At 38.7% G+C, this 19,553-nt stretch overlaps 3 protein-coding genes across 4 annotated transcripts; 2 read left to right on the top strand and 1 right to left on the bottom strand.

The window, feature by feature from the left end:
• The first annotated feature begins 278 nt into the window (after positions 1-278).
• Positions 279-5,690, top strand: ccsapb (centriole, cilia and spindle-associated protein b). 2 transcript variants are annotated; one of them, XM_088412522.1, is made up of 6 exons: positions 315-373; positions 850-996; positions 1,093-1,416; positions 1,503-1,604; positions 2,952-3,175; positions 4,246-5,690. In XM_088412522.1, the coding sequence occupies exons 3-6, from the start codon at positions 1,101-1,103 to the stop codon at positions 4,420-4,422; spliced, it is 819 nt and encodes a 272-aa protein (XP_088268648.1). In that variant the 5' UTR covers positions 315-373; positions 850-996; positions 1,093-1,100; the 3' UTR covers positions 4,423-5,690. The 2 variants fall into 2 exon arrangements, with proteins under 2 accessions (XP_088268647.1, XP_088268648.1); XM_088412521.1 differs by lacking the exon at positions 850-996 and having other exon boundaries at positions 279-373.
• Positions 5,691-5,745: 55 nt separating this feature from the next.
• Positions 5,746-10,047, bottom strand: rab4a (RAB4a, member RAS oncogene family). The gene is made up of 8 exons (XM_088412523.1): positions 9,898-10,047; positions 9,073-9,153; positions 8,859-8,973; positions 8,567-8,629; positions 8,314-8,468; positions 8,120-8,215; positions 7,338-7,464; positions 5,746-6,880 (listed from the first exon to the last, which is right to left on the bottom strand). Exons 1-7 carry the CDS (start codon positions 9,911-9,913, stop codon positions 7,349-7,351), a joined length of 642 nt encoding a protein of 213 aa, XP_088268649.1. The 5' UTR covers positions 9,914-10,047; the 3' UTR covers positions 5,746-6,880; positions 7,338-7,348.
• Positions 10,048-10,559: 512 nt separating this feature from the next.
• On the top strand, positions 10,560-19,448 carry phf10 (PHD finger protein 10). Its single transcript, XM_088412520.1, has 12 exons — positions 10,560-10,719; positions 11,186-11,295; positions 11,389-11,519; positions 11,679-11,762; positions 11,867-11,991; positions 12,059-12,208; positions 12,781-12,890; positions 13,979-14,117; positions 14,329-14,466; positions 17,034-17,142; positions 18,270-18,458; positions 18,533-19,448. The coding sequence occupies exons 1-12, from the start codon at positions 10,648-10,650 to the stop codon at positions 18,616-18,618; spliced, it is 1,443 nt and encodes a 480-aa protein (XP_088268646.1). The 5' UTR covers positions 10,560-10,647; the 3' UTR covers positions 18,619-19,448.
• The last annotated feature ends 105 nt before the right edge of the window (positions 19,449-19,553 follow it).

Raw genomic sequence — 19,553 nt, 5'->3', positions numbered from 1 at the left:
TGCTATGGAAGAGAAGAACGAAATTTCATTCTTGGTTGACAAAAACTGTATAGTAGCCTGTCATTAAGTTGGGTCTTTTTTGTGTATATTTGCATTTGCACTGTTTGCTAAATGAGCAACAAAGCAAAGCAAACCACTGTAAAACCCTGTACTTATACTACTTTATTTATACATCATCAACTACAAATCATTATCACTGCTCTGCCGGCATGCATGCCTGACAGTGACACCTCGGCCACCTGTTGCTTGGGGCAGTGTTTGGCTTTTTAAAGAGACGTCTCCGACTGGGCGGTGCTAAAGAGGAGCATTACAAACAGGCGGCTCCGACATGAACGCCATCTGTTCCCCTGCTTCCGTGAAACCAGAGCCTAGTGTAAGTATAACTAACCGTGCACCGATTTAGAGTCTTAGCCAGCCGGATTTTCTACTGTAATGCTCTCTGGTTCTGCCAGAAACAATATGCTAGTGTCGCGTCAACGTACGTGGTCAGCTGATTATCTGCACTTTATTAATAGCACGGACATCCTATTTTAGTTGATTTGTAGAGACACGATTTTATAATGGCACACATTAATAGTGTTACTGTCCTTTGATCCAGGGAACATTTTTATTTTATTTTATATACTGCGCTTTTTAATGTACAGTCCTGTATTTTGACAGCCATTTAAATCTCTGCAACCAATAAGAGGAGGCGGAGTTACGTCATTCGTTCGCAACACGTCAGCTCAAAACTGAATAGGTCTTTTCCTCCAATTTGCTAGAAGTGCAGAGTTTTCTCACATTTTATTTTAATTCACAATATGACGTATTTGGTTACTTTTTATGCTAAATAATTTGTGGGACTTTTAGACTGGCATATCAACCAAAATCTGGACAAAGGCGGAAGTAGGCGGGGTCTGAAGGTCAGACTGCTTCGCCATTGGTAGAAAGCTTCCCATCTGTTTTGGTTCAAATATATGACAGCGATGCTCAAGTCAACGAAAGTATAAATATTGAGTAAGATAGCTACTCTTCATTTTACGATCTCACTTTGCACATTAATGATGTTTTACAGACCTATGTGATTTATTGCTCGACTTTCTTTTATCGTAGGGAAGAAGATGGTGACCAAAAGATTCCGCACGGAGTACATGAAAAAATTTAAAGACCCCAAATGGGAGACCTACTCAAAATGTTATGAGGAGTTGGTGATGTACAGGATAGCTAGAAGACTTCTGGAGCAATCACACAAACCCTGGTTCTGGAATGGATCAGACAGCGACTCTGATTCCGCTGGAGTAGAATCACCTCAGGCGGAGAGAAGCCCAGCCCAGTGTTATAAAATAGGTGATGAGCCTGCAAGGACCGAGTTGGAGGAATGCCAGGGGGCCCTGGCTGATGTACCAAGACTTCCCATCCTGGAAAAGGAGAAACATGGTAATACTCGCATTAAAAGACCCAAAATATGATTTATGGTTGCTGCCTCTATACACTGTATTTTATTAAGTGGGTTCTCTTGTAAGAGTGCCAACCTCAAGGGGTCAGCGAGTCATATGTGCCACAGGAGAGAGGAGAACAAAGCGGCAGGACATATAAAAAGGTTACTCATCGGGAAGCACAAACTGGTATGTACCTGTACTACTTTTCAGAAAATCCTATACTTATTCACGGTCCTCAAGAAATAATAAAAAAAAAAATCTTCGAACTGTGTTTGACATTTCACTTTTAGCGCGAACCAAAAAAACAACAATATAGTAGAAGCAGCTCTCATGCTGGCAACAAATTTAAATATGTAAAATAATAGCAATTCAAGCTGGTAGATAGCAGCGGTCTGCAACCCTTTGTCCCAGAGCCATATGTGGCTTTCCCATAGCACTTCATCCATCCGTTCATTTTCTGTAGCCGTTTGTCCTCACTGGGGTCGCTGGCTTGCTGGTGCCTATCCCAGCTGTCTACAGGTAGTTGGCGGGGGACACCCTGAACTGGTTGCCAGCCAATTGCAGTGCACACAAAGACAAACAACCTTTCCCAATCACATCTAAGGAGAATTTAGAGTGTCTATTACACCTGCCATGCATGTTTTTGGAGTATGGAGGAAGCCAGAGTGCGTAGGGAGAACCCACGCGGGCTCAGGGAGAACATGCAAACGCCATACAGGATGGCCGTAGTGAGCTGGAATTGAACTCGGGACTCTGAACAGTGAGGAGAGCGTAGTAACCACTCTTCCACCAAGCCACCCTAGCACTTCATTAAATTTAAATAAATGTGTTTGTTTTCCAAGTGCAATCATAAATATAAAGATTATGGCACTCGCCACAGTATTAGTTAGAAAAAAAAGAAGATTTTTGATGTTGGATATCAGTATCAGTGAAAAGTTTGGAAACATTCAAATTCAGTGTTTTCGCTTTCCTACATTGTAAATGAACATTGTTTTCCAAGTGTAATCGTGAATACAAAGGTGATGACACTCATTACAGTATTTTTAAAAAAAAAAAAAGATTTTTGATGTTGGATATGAGTATCAGTGAAAAGTTTGAAAACACCTTCAAATTCAATGTTTTTGCTTTTCTACATTGTAAATGAACATTGAACATTGTTTTCCGAGTGTAATCGTGAATATAAAGATTATGACACTCATTACAGTATTATAAAAAAAAAAAAGATTTTTGACGTTGGATATGAGTATCAGTGAAAAGTTTGGAAACACCTTGAAATTCAATGTTTTTGCTTTCCGACATTGTAAATGAACATTGAAGTACTTCCAGACACACAATAAATTATTTACTACAGTTAAAATATTATTAGCTTTGCATATCTTGTTATTTTCTGAGTCAACTTTATGATGTTGATTTACTTGATATTCTGGAATGGCAATCAATTCACAGTTGTTCGTTTTCAAAATGCAGAAAATCATTTTGCCTTAACTGTGCTTTTATAACTTTGGATATGGTGTGCTGCTTCTCTATGTTGAGTGTCTCATCCAGAAAAAGAGCCTGCAGCTTCACAGACGCAGCAGACAAAGGCCCCGAGGCCTTCCAAGTTTACTTGCGTCCACCGATTGAAAAAACCAGCACTGACGCAACCTCCTGACGAGGACAGCAAACATCCTTTTGCTCTGTATGCTTCTGGTGAGAAAGATGCTGACATTGCCGGAAAGAAGACATACAACGTCCGACCTATTGCGTCAACCAATGAGGTATTTATTTATTTGCCATCCTTTATGTCCAGATTAAGATCCATGTACTAGTACATTTTTTGTCCTTATGAGGACAACTTTGTCTGACATTACCTACGTCACTTGTGAGGCAAAATTCTCCACTAGAAGAAAACAATCTTTAATGTTCCATTACTTAGACATCTGAACTTTGACTTAAAATGTGTCGCGATGCAACATGGTGGGGAGAGGTGTGGAAGATGTGGACCCAATCGTAGGGAAGCAGGGAGGCAAGGTGAGCTCCAAAATAGTAAATGAATATGAAGATGACAAAAAAAAGTTGAAAACAGCATACAATGTAACAAACAAAAACTCAGAAATAAACCCACTTCAAAAACACTTAAATGACAGACTCGGAGGAACACGAGAAATAAAGTTACAAAGACTAACACTATTGCAACATCGACATAAGCAACCACGACCCGACAGGAACTGAAAGGAAACAGGAAACTAAATATGCTCAAAACTCATGAGACAACAAGGAACACCTGGGGACAAGTTAAGGAGGTAAATGAGGACAGGCGGGCGTAATCACACTAACAAGACACTTGACACAAGGGAAACACCAACAAAGCCCGAACACCCCTGAACGTGAAAAGACAAAACAAGCACCCCCCCCCTCCCCAAAAAAAAGCCCATAACAGAAGACCCTGATACCAACTCAAACACAGCCAATACCACGTAGGACATAACAAAGTGTTGTTTTAAAATAAAGCTGGAACGTTTCTTTTAGTGAACAGTTGGTGAATAGCTTCCTTTTGAAGAGACAAAACTCCCATTACTACACACTACTATTACAACAACTATACAAGATAATACTGGTGAATTGCTAGATGTTAATGAGTACTGCAGTTGTGTGCTACTCGTACTATTGATGAAGCTCTGGATGTTGACATCAACATAGTATGCCAACTAGGGCACAGGCCTGCCTCAATAGTACTGCAATTATCTGACTGGGCAAGTCAAACAGCGTACTCATACATAGATTTTTAAGTAGGCTTTTTCAATGACAAGCAACACAGTGCCTGCCTGACCCTTTCTGGTGCTTGTAGATCCATGCATCCGCTCTGAGGGCAATGTACAGACGGGAAGTCGAACGACAGCACAAGTCCCAGCGATGTGAGCGACGTGGAACCAAGTCTGCTGTTTTGAACCAAACCAGCACGACCGTTCCCTTTAACCCGTGGATCACTGAGTACATGCATTGCTTCTCTGCTCGCTCTCGATGAAACACACAACCACTTAGCAATACTAAGCTAGAATTGCTGAACAACGGAGAGGTCTACATGTTTAGATGTAGAGTCAGATCTTTTAAAATTTTAAAGCCATATTTGGATACAGTCCGTTTAAAAACAAAGACATGCTGTCTGAGAGTATAGTTCATTTCTGTACTAGTACTACTACAAGGGGCAGCATATCACACTAGTGGTTATTTTGCCTGCCTCACAGTATTGGAATACAGGGTCCAATTCTATAGATGTCCTATGTGGGATTTGCTTGCTCTTCCCTGGCTTGCATGGTTTTTAGGTTAACGGCAGACAAAATTGCCCATAAGTGGGAATTTGAGTGTAAATACCTTTTTGCGTATATAGTATGTGCCTTGTGACTGACTGATCATTCCAGGGTGTAGCTGGGATTGACTTCAGATCACCAGTGAGCCTCAAGAGGAAATAGATAGCTAAGACGTCACGGCTGTTATGTGACTAATAAAATCACAAAGGTACATTTAGACAGACTTAGACACTTTTTTTTTTTTTTTTTTATGAGCTTGTAATCACTACAAACAATGTGCATTACTTATCGAACATGTAAATAAGACCATCATAGTTTTGTGTTTGTGTATGTGTTAGACCATTCAAGGCGATCTAAAAATTGCATACGTAAGACACACAGCAAGTGTTTTAGTGGTTTTCTTCAGTAGGGTTATCAAGCTTTTTTTCAGGTGTTTCAACCCCAAAGATTGAAGTGATTCATCACAATGGTCATTTAATATGAGGCCACAGTTGAAACATACACATTAAAATCAAATGAAATCCAATGAAAAGATACGGGGGAGTGGGGGGGTGCAATTAGCTCTGTGCCATATAATAACAATTTGTTCTTGTTGCCCTTGAGTAGGTTTAGGCTAAAATTAAATAAAAAGTTCAAAATTTAAAAAATAGTTCAGTATTTGAGCCAGATTTTACTATGTTTATTTGAACATTCAGTATGAGTCTGTAAATATATTTTTGAACAAAAACTTGAAATTTTGTGCAATATCGAGTCATTGGAAATGGTGTGAAGTCTGACAATCTCTAAGATTGTTTTTGCTGTACTTTGTTAAACAATTTGATTTGACAGTGAGGAATGCTCATTGTTATTTGAGTATTCTATTGGAGCAACTGATATTCATTTTGAAATCACTGTGTCTTCACTATAAGGTTTGAAAAGTTCAAGTTTAAAAAGTTTAAAAATGTTTACCTTTCAGGCTTTTAAATAAAGGATATTTTGAACTGTCTTTACTTTTTTGAACCCACCAAGCTTTTGAGAAAAAAAGAAAATGTTCAAGTGAATCATGGTTGTACTATTTATTTTAAAAACATACGCGTCTATCATACACAATAAATTAAAAGTTCCTGAAATTCATAATGAGAGAAAAGCAAAATGAACGTAATATCACTTCAGGATTTGAATGAACAAAGATGCAAGACAACCAGATGTTAAGCAGACAATGACAGCATCAAATTGACCAACCTTTATATAATTTTCTCAATTTGTAAATACTTCTCTTTCTGGTGTGCTTTAAAGTTTTGATATGAGGACAATGTAAAATTCAGAAAAAAGCTAATTAAATTAAAAACGTGTATCAAAAAACTGGAGGCCATGGTTAATTCTTCAAATGAACTCTTAATATGAAATGATAGACCCAAAACAGCTTTGGTGGCAAACGTATGCCCCTTGGGCAGTTTTACAGCATTTTGCAAACAATTGATGAAAAAGATTGTTGTTTTTACCACAGCAGTCAAGTCAGGAGTTATGTAAACAAGCAACACAGAAAGTAATGGACATCTTCATTGAAACATGCTCAATGTCAGATATGTTGCTTATGTTGAATAATAATACTTGAGAAATATATTTACACATCAGTTAAGATTAGCTGTAGGATAGAAATAGAAGTATATTTCTTACATTAGTGAGTGCATCTACAACTGGCGCCATCCATTTACAAAATATACAATTGGCTGTCCATCATAATGCTTGTAACATCATAGCCCAATATGATGATGATAATACAGTAGATGGGAGCGTGAAGCGGATATCTAATTCAAGGATATGTCTTCATAATGAAATGTTCTGGTACTTTGAGAAAACATGCAGCAAGCTTTATATACAGTTTTGTTGTACATGTGTCATCAGTGGGACGGGGGTGGGTATGTACACAGCAAGCAGGAAACCATGGTAATGTAATAAACAAATGTGAGCTGGCGGTTTCAGTACATACGGGGATGCCAATCGTTCTACCTCGAGGGCAAAGCACAGAGAGGGTCGCTGCAAAGTGGACGCGGTGCGGTGTCCAAGGAGCTGGGAAGGCTTCTCGGCTTTCTGGCTTGCGCAGCCATGGCAACAAAAGTTCTGCGTAAAGATCTGGGAGTAGTCGCCAGAAAAGTTTTAGGTCCCAGCCAGCTGTGGGGATCTTCAGTATCCACTCTGAAAACCATCAGAAGTAGCTGATTTAATGCTAATTTCTAACCTAAATTAAGCATCCTTCAGTCCCACGTTTACACGATTTACTGCATGAGAATATGCTCAACGGGAAACAAGTAAACAAAAAATCTGTACCATTTAATGGGGAGGGGGGTTAGTCACTTGCTGTTGACCAACAATGATATCATAGTTGCTCAGGGCTCAGCTTGCAAATGCCATGTGTCCAAACTCAGAAAATAACTGAGCTGTAACTGGTTGTTGCCAGATTGAACATATTACAAAGAAAATGTATGATTTGTCTACTTGTCTGTATTCACCAAACTCAATATGTGCTTTTCATACACGAGATTATTGATTGACAAATGCATTAGCGTAAGTGAGTGGAAATTCAGGCTACATCTCGCAGCTGTAATAGTTATAAACCAAGGAGCCCCTGCAGATGTTTGTACGAGCAGGGTACCTGTGAGCCTACTAGCAGCCACACTCCTGGGTGCCTTGTGGCTGAGCTCGACGGGGGGAACGGAGCTGGCGCAGTGCAGCATCCCCGTATTGGATGCCGGATCCCATCCTTTCTGGATCCAACTCTCCTGAACAAAAGATGAAATGAATTAATCTTTCCTGTTTAAAATTTTACATGATGGCAGTTTATCAGTTTGGTTATTGAACCGTGAACCCCCACATATTTGCGCTTCAGCATTTTGGGGGGCACACACCTATCCACCATAACTCACCGAAAATGTCATGTATCGATTTTAGTTCTCTGTCCAAAGCTACTAAATCATTACTGAAACGATACATGGAGTTAGTGCGTTATGGTTTCACGTCCTTTGTCGCCATCCTGCGGAATGTATACGCAAGTACAATCTTTTGAGGACGGGAGTCATTTATTTGTTGATTCATGGTAGAGGTTGGTCCCGCTTCCTCTTCACTTACTTAATTGACAATTAAAGAAAATCTTTCTTCTTTTGTACTTAAATACATTTCAGAGTCCGCAGTTTTATTCTCAAGTAAAATGGTTGATCAGTACATCTACCAGAGTCTTTTTTATTGAAGTGCACTTTTTCTACTTTTCTACTACTTTTGCTATGTCTCCTCAAAGGCCACTGCAAGTTCATGCAGTGTCACTATAAGGTAACAGAAAAGGTCATTGCAGAGTGATTGGGGGATCTGAGGGCAACGTAAGTATTCACACTTAGAAATGAGAATGAAAATGAATTAAAACATGGGAATGAAAGCACATACCTGATTCTATCTTGTTGAGGATTTTGCGAGCGCATTGCACAAAAGCTTCTTCCACGTTCTCCCCTGTCAGGGCGCTGGTCTCCAAGAACATCAGTTCTGAAACACACATAAGGTTTTAATGAGATAATCAGCCGTCTCCTATTGGCATACATGTGTAAATACAATCAAAAGGTGCTTCTATCACAGTAATATACCGTTCTCTTGAGCGAAGCGTGATGCCTCCAGGAAGGTCACCTCTCTATCAGCATCTAAATCTTTCTTATTTCCGCACAAGATGATTACAATATTCTGACTGGCCAGCATTCGGGCATCACTCAGCCACGTGGTGAGAGCGTTGTAGGTCTCACGACTGTGGTGAGCGACATATGAAGTCAGAGACAGGTGATACAATTGTGAAAAGGGTTTTGTGATGTCTTGGAATGAGATGAATTGAAGCAAAGCAATTACCTGGTGATGTCATAGACCAGCAAGGCCCCAGCTGCTCCTCTGTAGTAACTTCTGGTCACTGACCTTCAACAGACGTGAACATTTAGAATATATACCCATCCCAATACGGTGTCATTAAAACAAATACTGATTTTATGAGTTGTTTCTTTTACAAATTCAAAAGTGTTTCAAATCTTTATTGTGTTCAGACACAAAGAGGATTGAGAATATATTTTCCCGTGTCTGCCTCTCTCCAGTCTAGATGAGAAAGTTCTTCTGGTGTTTAGTTTGTAAACAATGGAACTTGCCCAACCTGAACCTTTCTTGTCCAGCTGTGTCCCAAATCTGCAGTTTAACAATTTTGTTGACCACACTGATGATTTTGGAGCCAAACTCCACACCAATGGTGTGATTTGATTCATCCTTAACTGGAGGAATAAACATAAAAAATAGAGTTTGACTGATCACTTGTTCCAGCACTTTTAAACAATACCACCACAACATTGTAACATAAAACTCTGACTTACATCTCTTTTCTATGAACTGGTGCAGCAAACATGATTTGCCAGTTCCAGCATTCCCAATGACCAGGAATTTAAACAAGAAATCTGGAGAATGGAGGAAAAAATGATCACAAAATATGTCCTTACAATCCAGCGAAAGATTAATTGTAATGATGCATTAACAGATCCTTCATAACATGAAGAAAAAAAGGGGTGGTTATTTTGTATTTTGAAATAAAACAGCAAGTGTCAATCACTCATGAGGGATAGAAAAGAGTGTTGATTTTATGACAGATTAAAATGTCTATAAAGAAGCAAATGTGGTTCATAACAATTACACTACTATGTTTGTATTTAGTGGTAATTAATGCATGACATTTTATGAATTTTAGGGGTCACGGATGAGCTGTACCCAAAAAGGTCTTATCTGAGACTCGAACCCACAACCTATAAGAGCTGCGAGGCTCATCATCATTAGATGAAATTATTCACCTGGTAAAGGACAACATTAATATAGCAACAGTACAAGAAAACGAACATTCAAGAAATTATAAAGTGTAATTTGTAAATGAAGATAGGAGTCGGGAGATAGCATTAATTTTCAAACAAATCAGCTCCATACGCGAAGTCTACAGACAAGTGTGCATTGCAATGTAATGACGTCTTAACTGTGACTTGTTGTCATGGTATCGTTAAGGCCAGCATCCTTTTGCCAGAAGCTTGGTTAGCATGCCAGCTAATTATTTACGATGAGAAAAAAAAGCCCCCTCGACACACCTGCCCCCTTTCTCATCTCTGAGACTACATGACGGCGTCGACTGTGGCTACCCGACAAAATGGACATCTTACCGTAAGACTCCGACATCGCCAGTTTGGCGTTTTATTACAGTGATTGTGATTCTAGTGAAGATTGCGCTTGACAGATGGAGAGCTAAGCTAAGTGAAGAAAAATAGTCCGGTTGTTGATTTCCGTGAAATGCAATTGAGTTTCTCCTCCAACTTCCCTTTCGTGTTTTTTTGTTTCAAAATAAAAGCCAATCGACTCGGTAGTGGGCTTGCCACATCCTTCATTGTGTCGCTTTGGATAGTTTTAGTTTCACCAAAAGCCAGAGTTAGAATCTTGTAAAATCCATCAATATGTACGTTACATTACGTTGAATTATGTTACGTTGTTTTACATTGCGCCCAGTACCTTACGTAATTTGTGTTTGCGTTACAGTATTTCATAATGAGAGATTGTGGACTTGAGTACAACAATTTTAGTTGCGTTTCCCGTTTTGTTTCGGTAGTTAAATGTACTTTATAAGTAATTATCGTTGATAATCCATTGTGTGATAATAATAATAATAATAGTAGTAAATGATGTACCTTTTTATTATTAAAATCTCCCCCATCTCTTTATTTTGTGCGCAGTGAAAGACCCTTGACTAGAGAAACTTGACGTGAGTCCCTTTTCCACTGAATGCTAATGCTGGACTCCAGGACACAAGATGGCAGTGTGGCGCGCCACACGGCAGAAAACCACCCAGAACGAAGACAAAAAGCGGCTAGTTTTGCTAGCTCCCGGCTAGCCCAGTAGCAAGAACTACTTAGTAAAACATGGCTGCTGTGCTCAGCCCAAGGGCGCCATGCGACAGCAACCCCGCTACTCCTGGAGCACAGTCCATAAAGGTAGTGGAGATTCTGCTTCAGAAAATACCATTCGGAAATATAATTGTTTCGGGAGCGACGCGTCTTTTCCGTGTTTTGCTAACAGCTAAGTAGCACAATTAATGGCTGCTACTGTAGACAAACATCATCGGCCGCTAAAATGTAATGTGATGTCCTTTATTTGAATTTAATTGATGGTAGTGTATCAATTTTGTCTTACGTGTTGAACTTTACACATACATTTACTATGTGCATTATCCGATCATTTATCATTGGGATTTTGGAAATCTCAGTTTCATTGTATACTTGCTGTACAATGACAATATAGACATTCTGTTCTAGTTCAAGTATGTTCTGTAGAGTTTGGAAACAAAGAGTCCCAACTGTTTGCCCACAAATAATACACTGAAGTGTCATCATTTCTCGTTGCACAGTCGTTGAGAATCATTGCTAAAGACCATACTTAAGTTTTGCCTATCTTCTTCAGGAGGACATAACAGAGGAGGAGTCAAATGATGGCAGTCAGCCCCCTAAAAGACGACGAATGGGTTCAGGGGACAGTTCACGAAGCTGTGACACCTCCAGTCAAGACCTTGGGTGGGTTTGCTTGTACTTCTTACAAATTGTCTGTCATATTTAAATATGAATGGCCTTTTAACAATTGGTTGTTCTCCTGCTCCCTTGTTCCAGGCCAACATATTTCCCAGCAGAGAACCTAACAGAGTACAAGTGGCCAGCAGATGATACAGGAGAGTATTACATGCTGCAAGAGCAGGTCAGCGAGTACCTGGGAGTTACGTCCTTCAAGAGGAAATACCCTGGTATGAACTGGAGTATGTTAATATTTTGGGGAAAAAATTCCAGTAGATAACAGTGTGATGAAAAGCAAAGATCAACGCAGGTTGAACATGTTTTAAATGAGTTTTTACCAACACGAAAAGTTTAACTTTGTCATAATTTCTATTTGTACTTTTCTGTAGACATGGAAAGAAGGGACCTATCGCACAAAGAGAAGCTCTACCTGCGTGAACAAAATGTCATCACTGAGACACAGTGCACTCTGGGTAAGAAGCATCCCGCACAGTCATTACGACAATATGACTGGTGTCAATGAATGATTGTTGAGAAGTTGGTCTGGTGAAATTGACTGTGCTCTGTTTGTTTCTAGGTCTAACAGCTTTGAGGAGCGACGAAGTGATAGACCTTATGATAAAAGAATATCCCGCCAAACATGCAGAGTACTCTGTCATACTCCAGGAGCGAGAGCGACAAAGGATAGCAAAAGAGTACTCTGTAAGTACACAAATCTTGCGCTTCACCAAAGTTATCCTTTGCATTCGTGTCTTCTCTTGTGATACAGCAAATGCAGCAGCAGAATCCTCAGAAGGTGGAAGCCAGCAAAGTTCCAGAGTACATTAAAAAGGCGGCCAAAAAGGCAGCAGAGTTCAACAGTAACTTCAATAGGGAACGAATGGAAGAGAGGAGGGCCTATTTTGACCTCCAGACGCATGTAAGTCTGCTTGTTCCTATTTAGCAATAACTCGATTCAGGATGATGTACAATACTTTGGTATCATTTGTATTATTCAACCTGCTTTTTATTTGCTACTCTAGTAGGGCTGCACAATTGATTGAATTTCAAACGCGATCACGATATTGGCCGCTATTAATTAAGATGATCCTCCACCATATTAACGTTTAAAGAGCCAGCTAGATGTCAAATCTAGCACTTTGTCATCCTACCACCAGGGGGCAGACGCAAGCCTAAGACTTCATGAAGTTTAAGAAATAGCAAATCCTGCAGGAGCGGCAGTAAGGCTTGGTTCATGCATGCACTTGAATTCGGCTGAAGAAGACTACCATAACCTCAATACCGTAAATAACTCCTGGCGAGCACTCACACTGGGGAGAGATGAAGAGTCTATTAAAAAAAATCTTGGAAGAATTTAGATCGTTTTAAACTACTAAGATTGAAGACAAAAACACATTACTCATTTCCTCCCATCCAATAATGAAAGATCTTCAACATTTGGGCTTGTGTGTCGACAGTTTTCTTGAGGAGTCTTGATTTTGTTCCTCCCAGGTTATCCAAGTGCCACAGGGCAGGTTCAAGGTGCTCGCTCCAGAACTGACCAGGACAGGGCCCTACCCAGTTGCCCTAATACCAGGGCAGTTTCAAGACTACTACAAAAGGTAGATTACTCCGATAGAATCAACATATAACCATGACTAACTCAGTGTGTGCCAATGTTAATTTTGCTGCCTGAAGTACCTGAAGTATGATTTTCCATGTAGATGTATTATTTTGAGTTCAACCAACATTTTCACACATTGAAGTCTCACTCTACAGCATTTTGCATATTTTGAGACTTGGATAAATGTAAGATGGTAACAGGTTGAACTGGAAACAAATTGAGATAGAAGTGTCTATGTTGAGGTTCCGCTGTATTTTGATTTATGTCGGGAATGGGTAAAATAAATGACCGTAAATATTTTAATCAGTGCTACTGGGGGCAGGGTGAACATAGATCCACACACTTCCAAAAGAAATGTATAATAATGTTCCACATTACATATGGACAAAATACATGTTTGTAATTTATTAAACCAATTAGGGATGTAGAGTATAGTCCAAAATGAGAAGGAATAATATATACATTTATTTTTTAGAATGAAATGTTGCAAGAGAGATATTCAACTAATCATATTCAAACAAAGTCTGCAAAATTAAGTATGAGAAAATATGATATTCAAAATTAAAATAAACATGCTAGATCCAGACGCTGTTAGATAGAAGCGTAAGAGTTGAATCTAGAATGCACTACTTTTATACGAGTACTCTGAAATTTTGGATGTAGACTATTATGATACGAGTTTATTTTGTTTATTTTATTGCTGATATTGGATCAATGTATGGACACCCTGAGAACCATTGTACATCACACATTAATATATTTTGTTAAAGATTTAGCCTTCAACAGCAAAGGGGTTGCACGATCCAAAAGTTTAATCGCATATGGTTGTGACATGCCCAGTCTGTGCAAAGGGCTTTTGTGCATAAAGATTTACATTAATGAATGACACCAAACTGCTGAACAACAACTTACCATTAAGTGCAAGGTAATGCAATGTTAACAAGATTTGAAAAAAAAAAAAAAAAAGAAATTCAGTTGTTCAGTAAGTGAGGGTATAGAGGTTGGCAGATTTTTTTTTTTTTTTTTTTACCAACGTGCTGTATATACTTCTTTGCCCTGAAGCACTACCATATTGCGCCTAAACAGGTACTCTCCCAATGAACTACGATACCTGCCTTTGAACACAGCTCTGTTTGAGCCACCGCTTGACCCAGATCTGCCTGCACTGGACTCAGAACCTGACTCAGATGATGCAGAGGAGGAAAAAAAGAACAAGAACTCTTCTGTAAGTCAAAGATGGGCATATCCAGTCTTTTATAGATGAGCGAGGCAGGTGTGCGCGCTGTAACTTGTGTTTAGAATGCACTTTGGTATTTCTTTTAAATGTTGTGACAGTAAATCAAGTTAGTTAGTTAGTTTATCTTAAATGCCCTACCGCCTAGCCCGACGTGACCTGCATAACTCTGTGGTCATCCCACTGCATTTTGTGTCTACAGGACAGTTCTTCAGGCAACACATCAGACGGCGAAAGTCAGGAGGGAGGAGGCCACAAGTCCAAGGCCAAAGAGAGGACGTCCACGCCGGGCAAAGATGGCAGCCAGCGCCACACCCACAAAGCCACCCCCGGGTACAAGGTAGAGGACAAAACCACCTGAACTCTTCTCCAACAACAGCAGCAGCACTTTTCTACCCCTCCTTCTCCTTTTTCTACTACTACGACCACCTCCTTATTCCATCCATCCCGACATCTCCTCCCTTAGCTTTCTTCACTTTGTTCTCCAGCTTCTACAGTTTGTCTCAGCTGGAATCAGCATACATATATTTGCCCACACACTCCTGCTGAGACTCCTGTCTTCACTTTTTCTTTTTAGGATTACTACATTGCTCTTTTTCCCCCCTCCTTCAACCAGACTGTGAGCAATAAGAACACTAAGAAAGGAGCCGTTTGTTTTGCATTGCACTTTTTTGAGTTTTCCCCGTGAGGACAAAATATTTTTTTCTTTTTTTAATGTCATCAATTTCTCACCTCATATGTCTTAAAAAAAGATACTTGCAAGACAAGTAAAACGATCTTTTGGCTTTACACTTTCACTTTTGAAAAAGAACATTCATTTTGTTTTTGCTTTTAAAGATTAGTCAATGTTAAAAGTAGAGAGTATTTCAACATGTATACCTGAAGTGTGTAACACACATAAATGTTTATTGTGTGTGTGTGTGCGTGCGTGTGTGTGTTGGTGTTCAAAGATATGATGTGTATAAATGTGGTGTACTGTTGGGTCTGTGAGTAAACATAAGAGAGCGCATCAGTCAGGCGAGGCTGACCTTGTTCACACTGAGCTCAAATGCTGGAAATTTGGCTTGTCTCTCCAAATCAGGGTCAGGGAACCTACCCTATGAAGGCCACAAGAGCATTTGATTGAGCTCATCGTGATCTTTTAAACATAAATAAATAACACATAAAACCTTCATAATAGTTAGCCCAAAAAACCTAACTGAGATGCTTATAATACAGCGATGCCTTGAGGAATGAGTCTAATTTGTTTGGAGAACGTAGAAAACAGGCATAGTCTTCGATGAGGCATCTCAACTCCTTTCTTAGCTCATCAATGTGACCCTCTAATATTTCTATGCAGAGGATGAAACAAAATTTGACTGACTACTGTCATATCTTAACTCTGTTCTTATAAGTCAAAGAAAACAAAAGTCAAGGGCATATTAAAAAAAAACAATAAAACACTGTGCATCAAGGCATCACTGTATATAATACCGGTAATAAATACTTACATATTTGACAGTTGGTTGATATTTTCTCTGTTTGATAGTCGTATAGCTTTGATAAAAACAAAAATGGCCCCTCAAAGAAAAAAAAACAACCTTCCCCAACACTGTTTTTTTTCCATCATATACAGTGGACCAGTTGGAGGGACTGGTCACCCCGTGAGGAGCAAAATTCCACATATATGATCAACTGATCAACACTAATTAAAGTTTTGTGGTTGTGTCTTGTTTTAACCCTAAAAAAAAATAAAATAAAATAAACCCAAACCACCAGTAAGCATTTTACATTTTTTTTTCTTTAATTGGCAATAGGGTGAATCCAAATGCGCCAAACAATGGGCATGCGAGAGTCCACTGTAATTGATCATTACTCTGAATAAAAGATTTTAATGTAATCAGTGAAAACAGCGTATTTATACAAAAATGATTTTTTTAAAATAATTTAAATAGGCTTTAATTTGCAATTTTAACCATTATGTATCTCATCTGACTGCAGTGTGGACATGGTTATTTTGCTCATGTTTGAATGTGTTACAATTAGACATGACCGTATGATCATGAGGTGATGTTTTTGCATGGTTTGTGACATGCAGTTAAAATGGATTTGTGTCCATGTACTCTTTTTAAATATAGTAAGTGCAAAAGAACCTAGAGTAATACAAAATATTTATTTAGAAAGTATTCAAAAAGTAATACTTTTGTAACTACAATATATCATGTAGCTCTCTCTGAGTTATGTGTATATGTACACATTTATAGAGTTATTCAAAAATAATGTAAAATATATGAATATCACTAGATTTTGTATATTAAGGTGAGTATTGCAGGCTGGTTAACACTACATAACTCTGGTCTGGCTCCAGTTGATATCACAGTATATGCAATGTTTTTTGACTAAGTGTTTGAATAATGTGATATTTTCACGATGCAGCTTGTCAATAAAAACAACTTATGATCCAAAGCTGATTTTAAATGGACTAATTGCCTGTACTTGCATTCTGGATGTGATTAAGGTTTCTTGTCATTCCAGTATTTTAAATCATAACAAACAATAAAAGCAGCATTTGTGCAGCATTTTTGGTGATACATTTCTCTTACAAAAAATAGGGGGGGGGGGGGGGGGGGGGGGGGGGGGGGGGGCTCTAAGCTATGACTATGTCATCCATGGGGAAACATTGAGTTTTTAACAAAATGGAGCTCTACATAAAACACAAAATACAAATGAAAAGTGATCCTGAATGGGGTCAGAGACAATTTTTCTCCATTGCTTTATTTTTCCATTGGTATTTTGCATGTTTAATTTGCAAATAATTGCTGTCCTTAAATTAATATTTGGCATCACCCATTTGGGCTCGACTGTTTATAGAACATGACTGGAGAATGATGTGCTGACTGGTGTTTATAGCATTGTTCTGCCTTACAGCCTAAGGTCATTCCCAATGCTATATGTGGCATTTGCCAGAAGGGTAAGGAGTCCAACAAGAGAGCCAAACCTGAGGCGCTCATTCACTGCTCCCAGTGTGACAACAGCGGTAAGTACACACACCCATGCACGCACACCTATAGTACTAGTGCATACAATGCTTTTAAAGGTGTCTTCCCCTTTATGTATTCCGTTTTTCTCCAGTTTTTAGGGTGACAGGTGTTTTTGTGTGGAAACAACAGGTCATGCAATTTCCATGCATTTGAGATTTCCTTTTTCATTAGCTTATTTACAGTACGTTTTGGTGTTGTATTCATGCATGACAGTTCAGTTTGGAATTTTAGTTGAAAAAAAATAAGGATAAGTGCCAGAAAAATGATGGTCTCAGTGGATATAAAAAAGTCTACACAACCCCGTTTGAATGCAAGATTTTTGTGATATACAAGATCCCACTAAATATTTCAAAGCTTTTCCATTCATTAATGTGATCTATAATCCCAACAATTCTAAAATTTTAAAAACTTTATTGGATAGGAAAAGTGAAATCTGTACAGCCTGTTGTACTGTATCTTAAATGTGTATGTGTGTGTGTGTGTGTGTGTGTGTGTGTTGGGGGGGTGAACTTTTTCTCTATTCACTTTACTGTATATTACAACACATGAAAATCCCTGTAGCTGCACAATCCAAGATATATTTCTGACAGGTTTCATAGCCTGTTATTCACCTTTTAGTTTTTGTTTAACCTTTTGAGGAGCCCAGTGGGATTTAATTTTCAAATACATATTCAAAACGTTTTAATAGCAACCACATTACCCACAGTAATGTTTACTTGGTGGATGAGGTGTTGATCGAGAATACAGTCATGATTTCTAAGGTTATGTCGTGCTTAAATGCCTAACCTTTACTTTTTGGTACACTAATAGTTAAGGACAACATTTCTCAACCTATATTTACTACTTAAAATTATTACTACTATTACTAAGAATCGCAACAGGTACACACACTGTATCTTCTGCCATATAGCGGAGAACTGTTTGTAGTAGTTGTATTGTTTGTAATTGTTGATACATGTTTAAATCGCCAGAAAATTAGATGTCAATAGAGTCATATCCAAATATGATATCATCAATCGGTTGAGTCTTTGTAGCGTTCAGTTTGACAGTGTGTTCTGTTTATTCCTGTCTGTAGTCTCAAGATTGTGTGTGTCTCGCCTTGTTTTTGTGTTACTAAATGCAGGCCACCCATCTTGCTTGGACATGAGTGCGGAGCTAGTGCGCGTGATCCAAACATACCGCTGGCAGTGCATGGAGTGCAAGACGTGCACAGTGTGCCAGCAGCCCCACCATGAGGACGAGATGATGTTCTGTGACAAGTGCGACCGTGGCTTCCACACCTTCTGCGTAGGGATGGGCTCCATCCCCACAGGTCTTGGTCCCTAAATTTGCTGTTTATTCATGTTTTATAGCTTTGACTAATTATTTGTTTCCTTATCATTTCAGGTCTTTGGCTATGTGAGGTATGTGACAGAGATTTCAGCACACCCAAGAAGAAAGCACTGAAAAAGCCGAAATCAGCACAAAAATAAATAATAATTCAATGATGTTTGAATGTTACAAGAACACTTCTCATTTTTATCCCAGATTAGGATGGAGACAAGGTCTCAACAACCGGTGGAAGTTATGACATAGTTGAGGTCTGTGTGGCTGTAGCTGAATTTGTGATTTTTAAGCCACAATCTAGTCGAAATTGAACTTGGTTGTGTACTTCTTTGGGCTGAATTGCATCCAGATTTAGCAACAATTCCACACAATAGTGGATTGTTATGCTAATTGCATATAGCTATTGCATGTAGCTACACCAAGTCAAAGAAAAAAGGAAATAACAGGACAAAGACGATTTGACTGTAAGATAGGTGTAATATGATTGGGTTCCCATAACTTAGATTAATACTCCCTTTTTGTCACAGTCACCGGTTATTGCTGTACTGTTTTTTTCTGCAATATTACACAACTTCTCAACTCTATCTTAATGGTAATGTTAGTGTCTCTAACAGTTTCTCTTTCTGGACCAAAACATGAAAAGCAAAGAAATTGTTTTGGATGAACAAATGGTGCTTTTTATTGTTCTCCAAATTAAAAAAAAAGGTCATTTTTATACATTTCACAATGTTTTATTTTGATGTGCAGATTTATTTAAACATGTCTTGTATGGTGCTAAAGATTTTTTGAACTGTAATGTCAGCAGTTTTTTTTCCTCCACTAAATATTGTCCTACTTTTTTTTTCTCGCTATACCTGCCTTGTAATGATGCCTCTTGACTGCAACAAACCTGCTCATATTTTGGGATTTGACTTGAATCAAAAACATTTTCTACTTTTCTAAAAATGTACTGTAGTGATACATTAAAAGATTTGTTGATGTCATTAACTGAATGATGTGTGTTTTCAAAATAAACTTGTCAATAACAAATACGTCCGTATCTTGTTTATTTTTTGATAGGTATGGGCTAGATATGGGCATA

The sequence above is a fragment of the Hippichthys cyanospilos genome, chromosome 4, assembly GCF_059441005.1.
Source record: "Hippichthys cyanospilos isolate Australia breed blue-spotted pipefish chromosome 4, RoL_Hcya_1.0, whole genome shotgun sequence".
Classification (NCBI taxonomy): domain Eukaryota; kingdom Metazoa; phylum Chordata; class Actinopteri; order Syngnathiformes; family Syngnathidae; genus Hippichthys; species Hippichthys cyanospilos.
The sequence above is the reverse complement of the archived record's forward strand: the minus strand, read 5'-3'. Positions and strand labels throughout refer to the sequence as shown.

Excerpts from the sequence above, each read along its gene's own strand:
- phf10 (XM_088412520.1), top strand. The coding sequence starts at position 10,648 with ATGGCTGCTGTGCTCAGCCCAAGGGCGCCATGCGACAGCAACCCCGCT. Across the intron at positions 11,296-11,388 it reads ACCTCCAGTCAAGACCTTGG|GCCAACATATTTCCCAGCAG; the intron begins GTGGGTTTGCTT and ends CCCTTGTTCCAG. Across the intron at positions 14,467-17,033 it reads AAGCCACCCCCGGGTACAAG|CCTAAGGTCATTCCCAATGC; the intron begins GTAGAGGACAAA and ends TCTGCCTTACAG.
- rab4a (XM_088412523.1), bottom strand. Across the intron at positions 8,974-9,072 it reads CCAGTTCATAGAAAAGAGAT|TTAAGGATGAATCAAATCAC; the intron begins GTAAGTCAGAGT and ends TTATTCCTCCAG. Across the intron at positions 8,630-8,858 it reads GCTGGACAAGAAAGGTTCAG|GTCAGTGACCAGAAGTTACT; the intron begins GTTGGGCAAGTT and ends CGTCTGTTGAAG.
- ccsapb (XM_088412521.1), top strand. The coding sequence starts at position 1,101 with ATGGTGACCAAAAGATTCCGCACGGAGTACATGAAAAAATTTAAAGAC. Across the intron at positions 1,417-1,502 it reads CCTGGAAAAGGAGAAACATG|AGTGCCAACCTCAAGGGGTC; the intron begins GTAATACTCGCA and ends TTCTCTTGTAAG. Across the intron at positions 1,605-2,951 it reads TCATCGGGAAGCACAAACTG|TGTCTCATCCAGAAAAAGAG; the intron begins GTATGTACCTGT and ends CTCTATGTTGAG.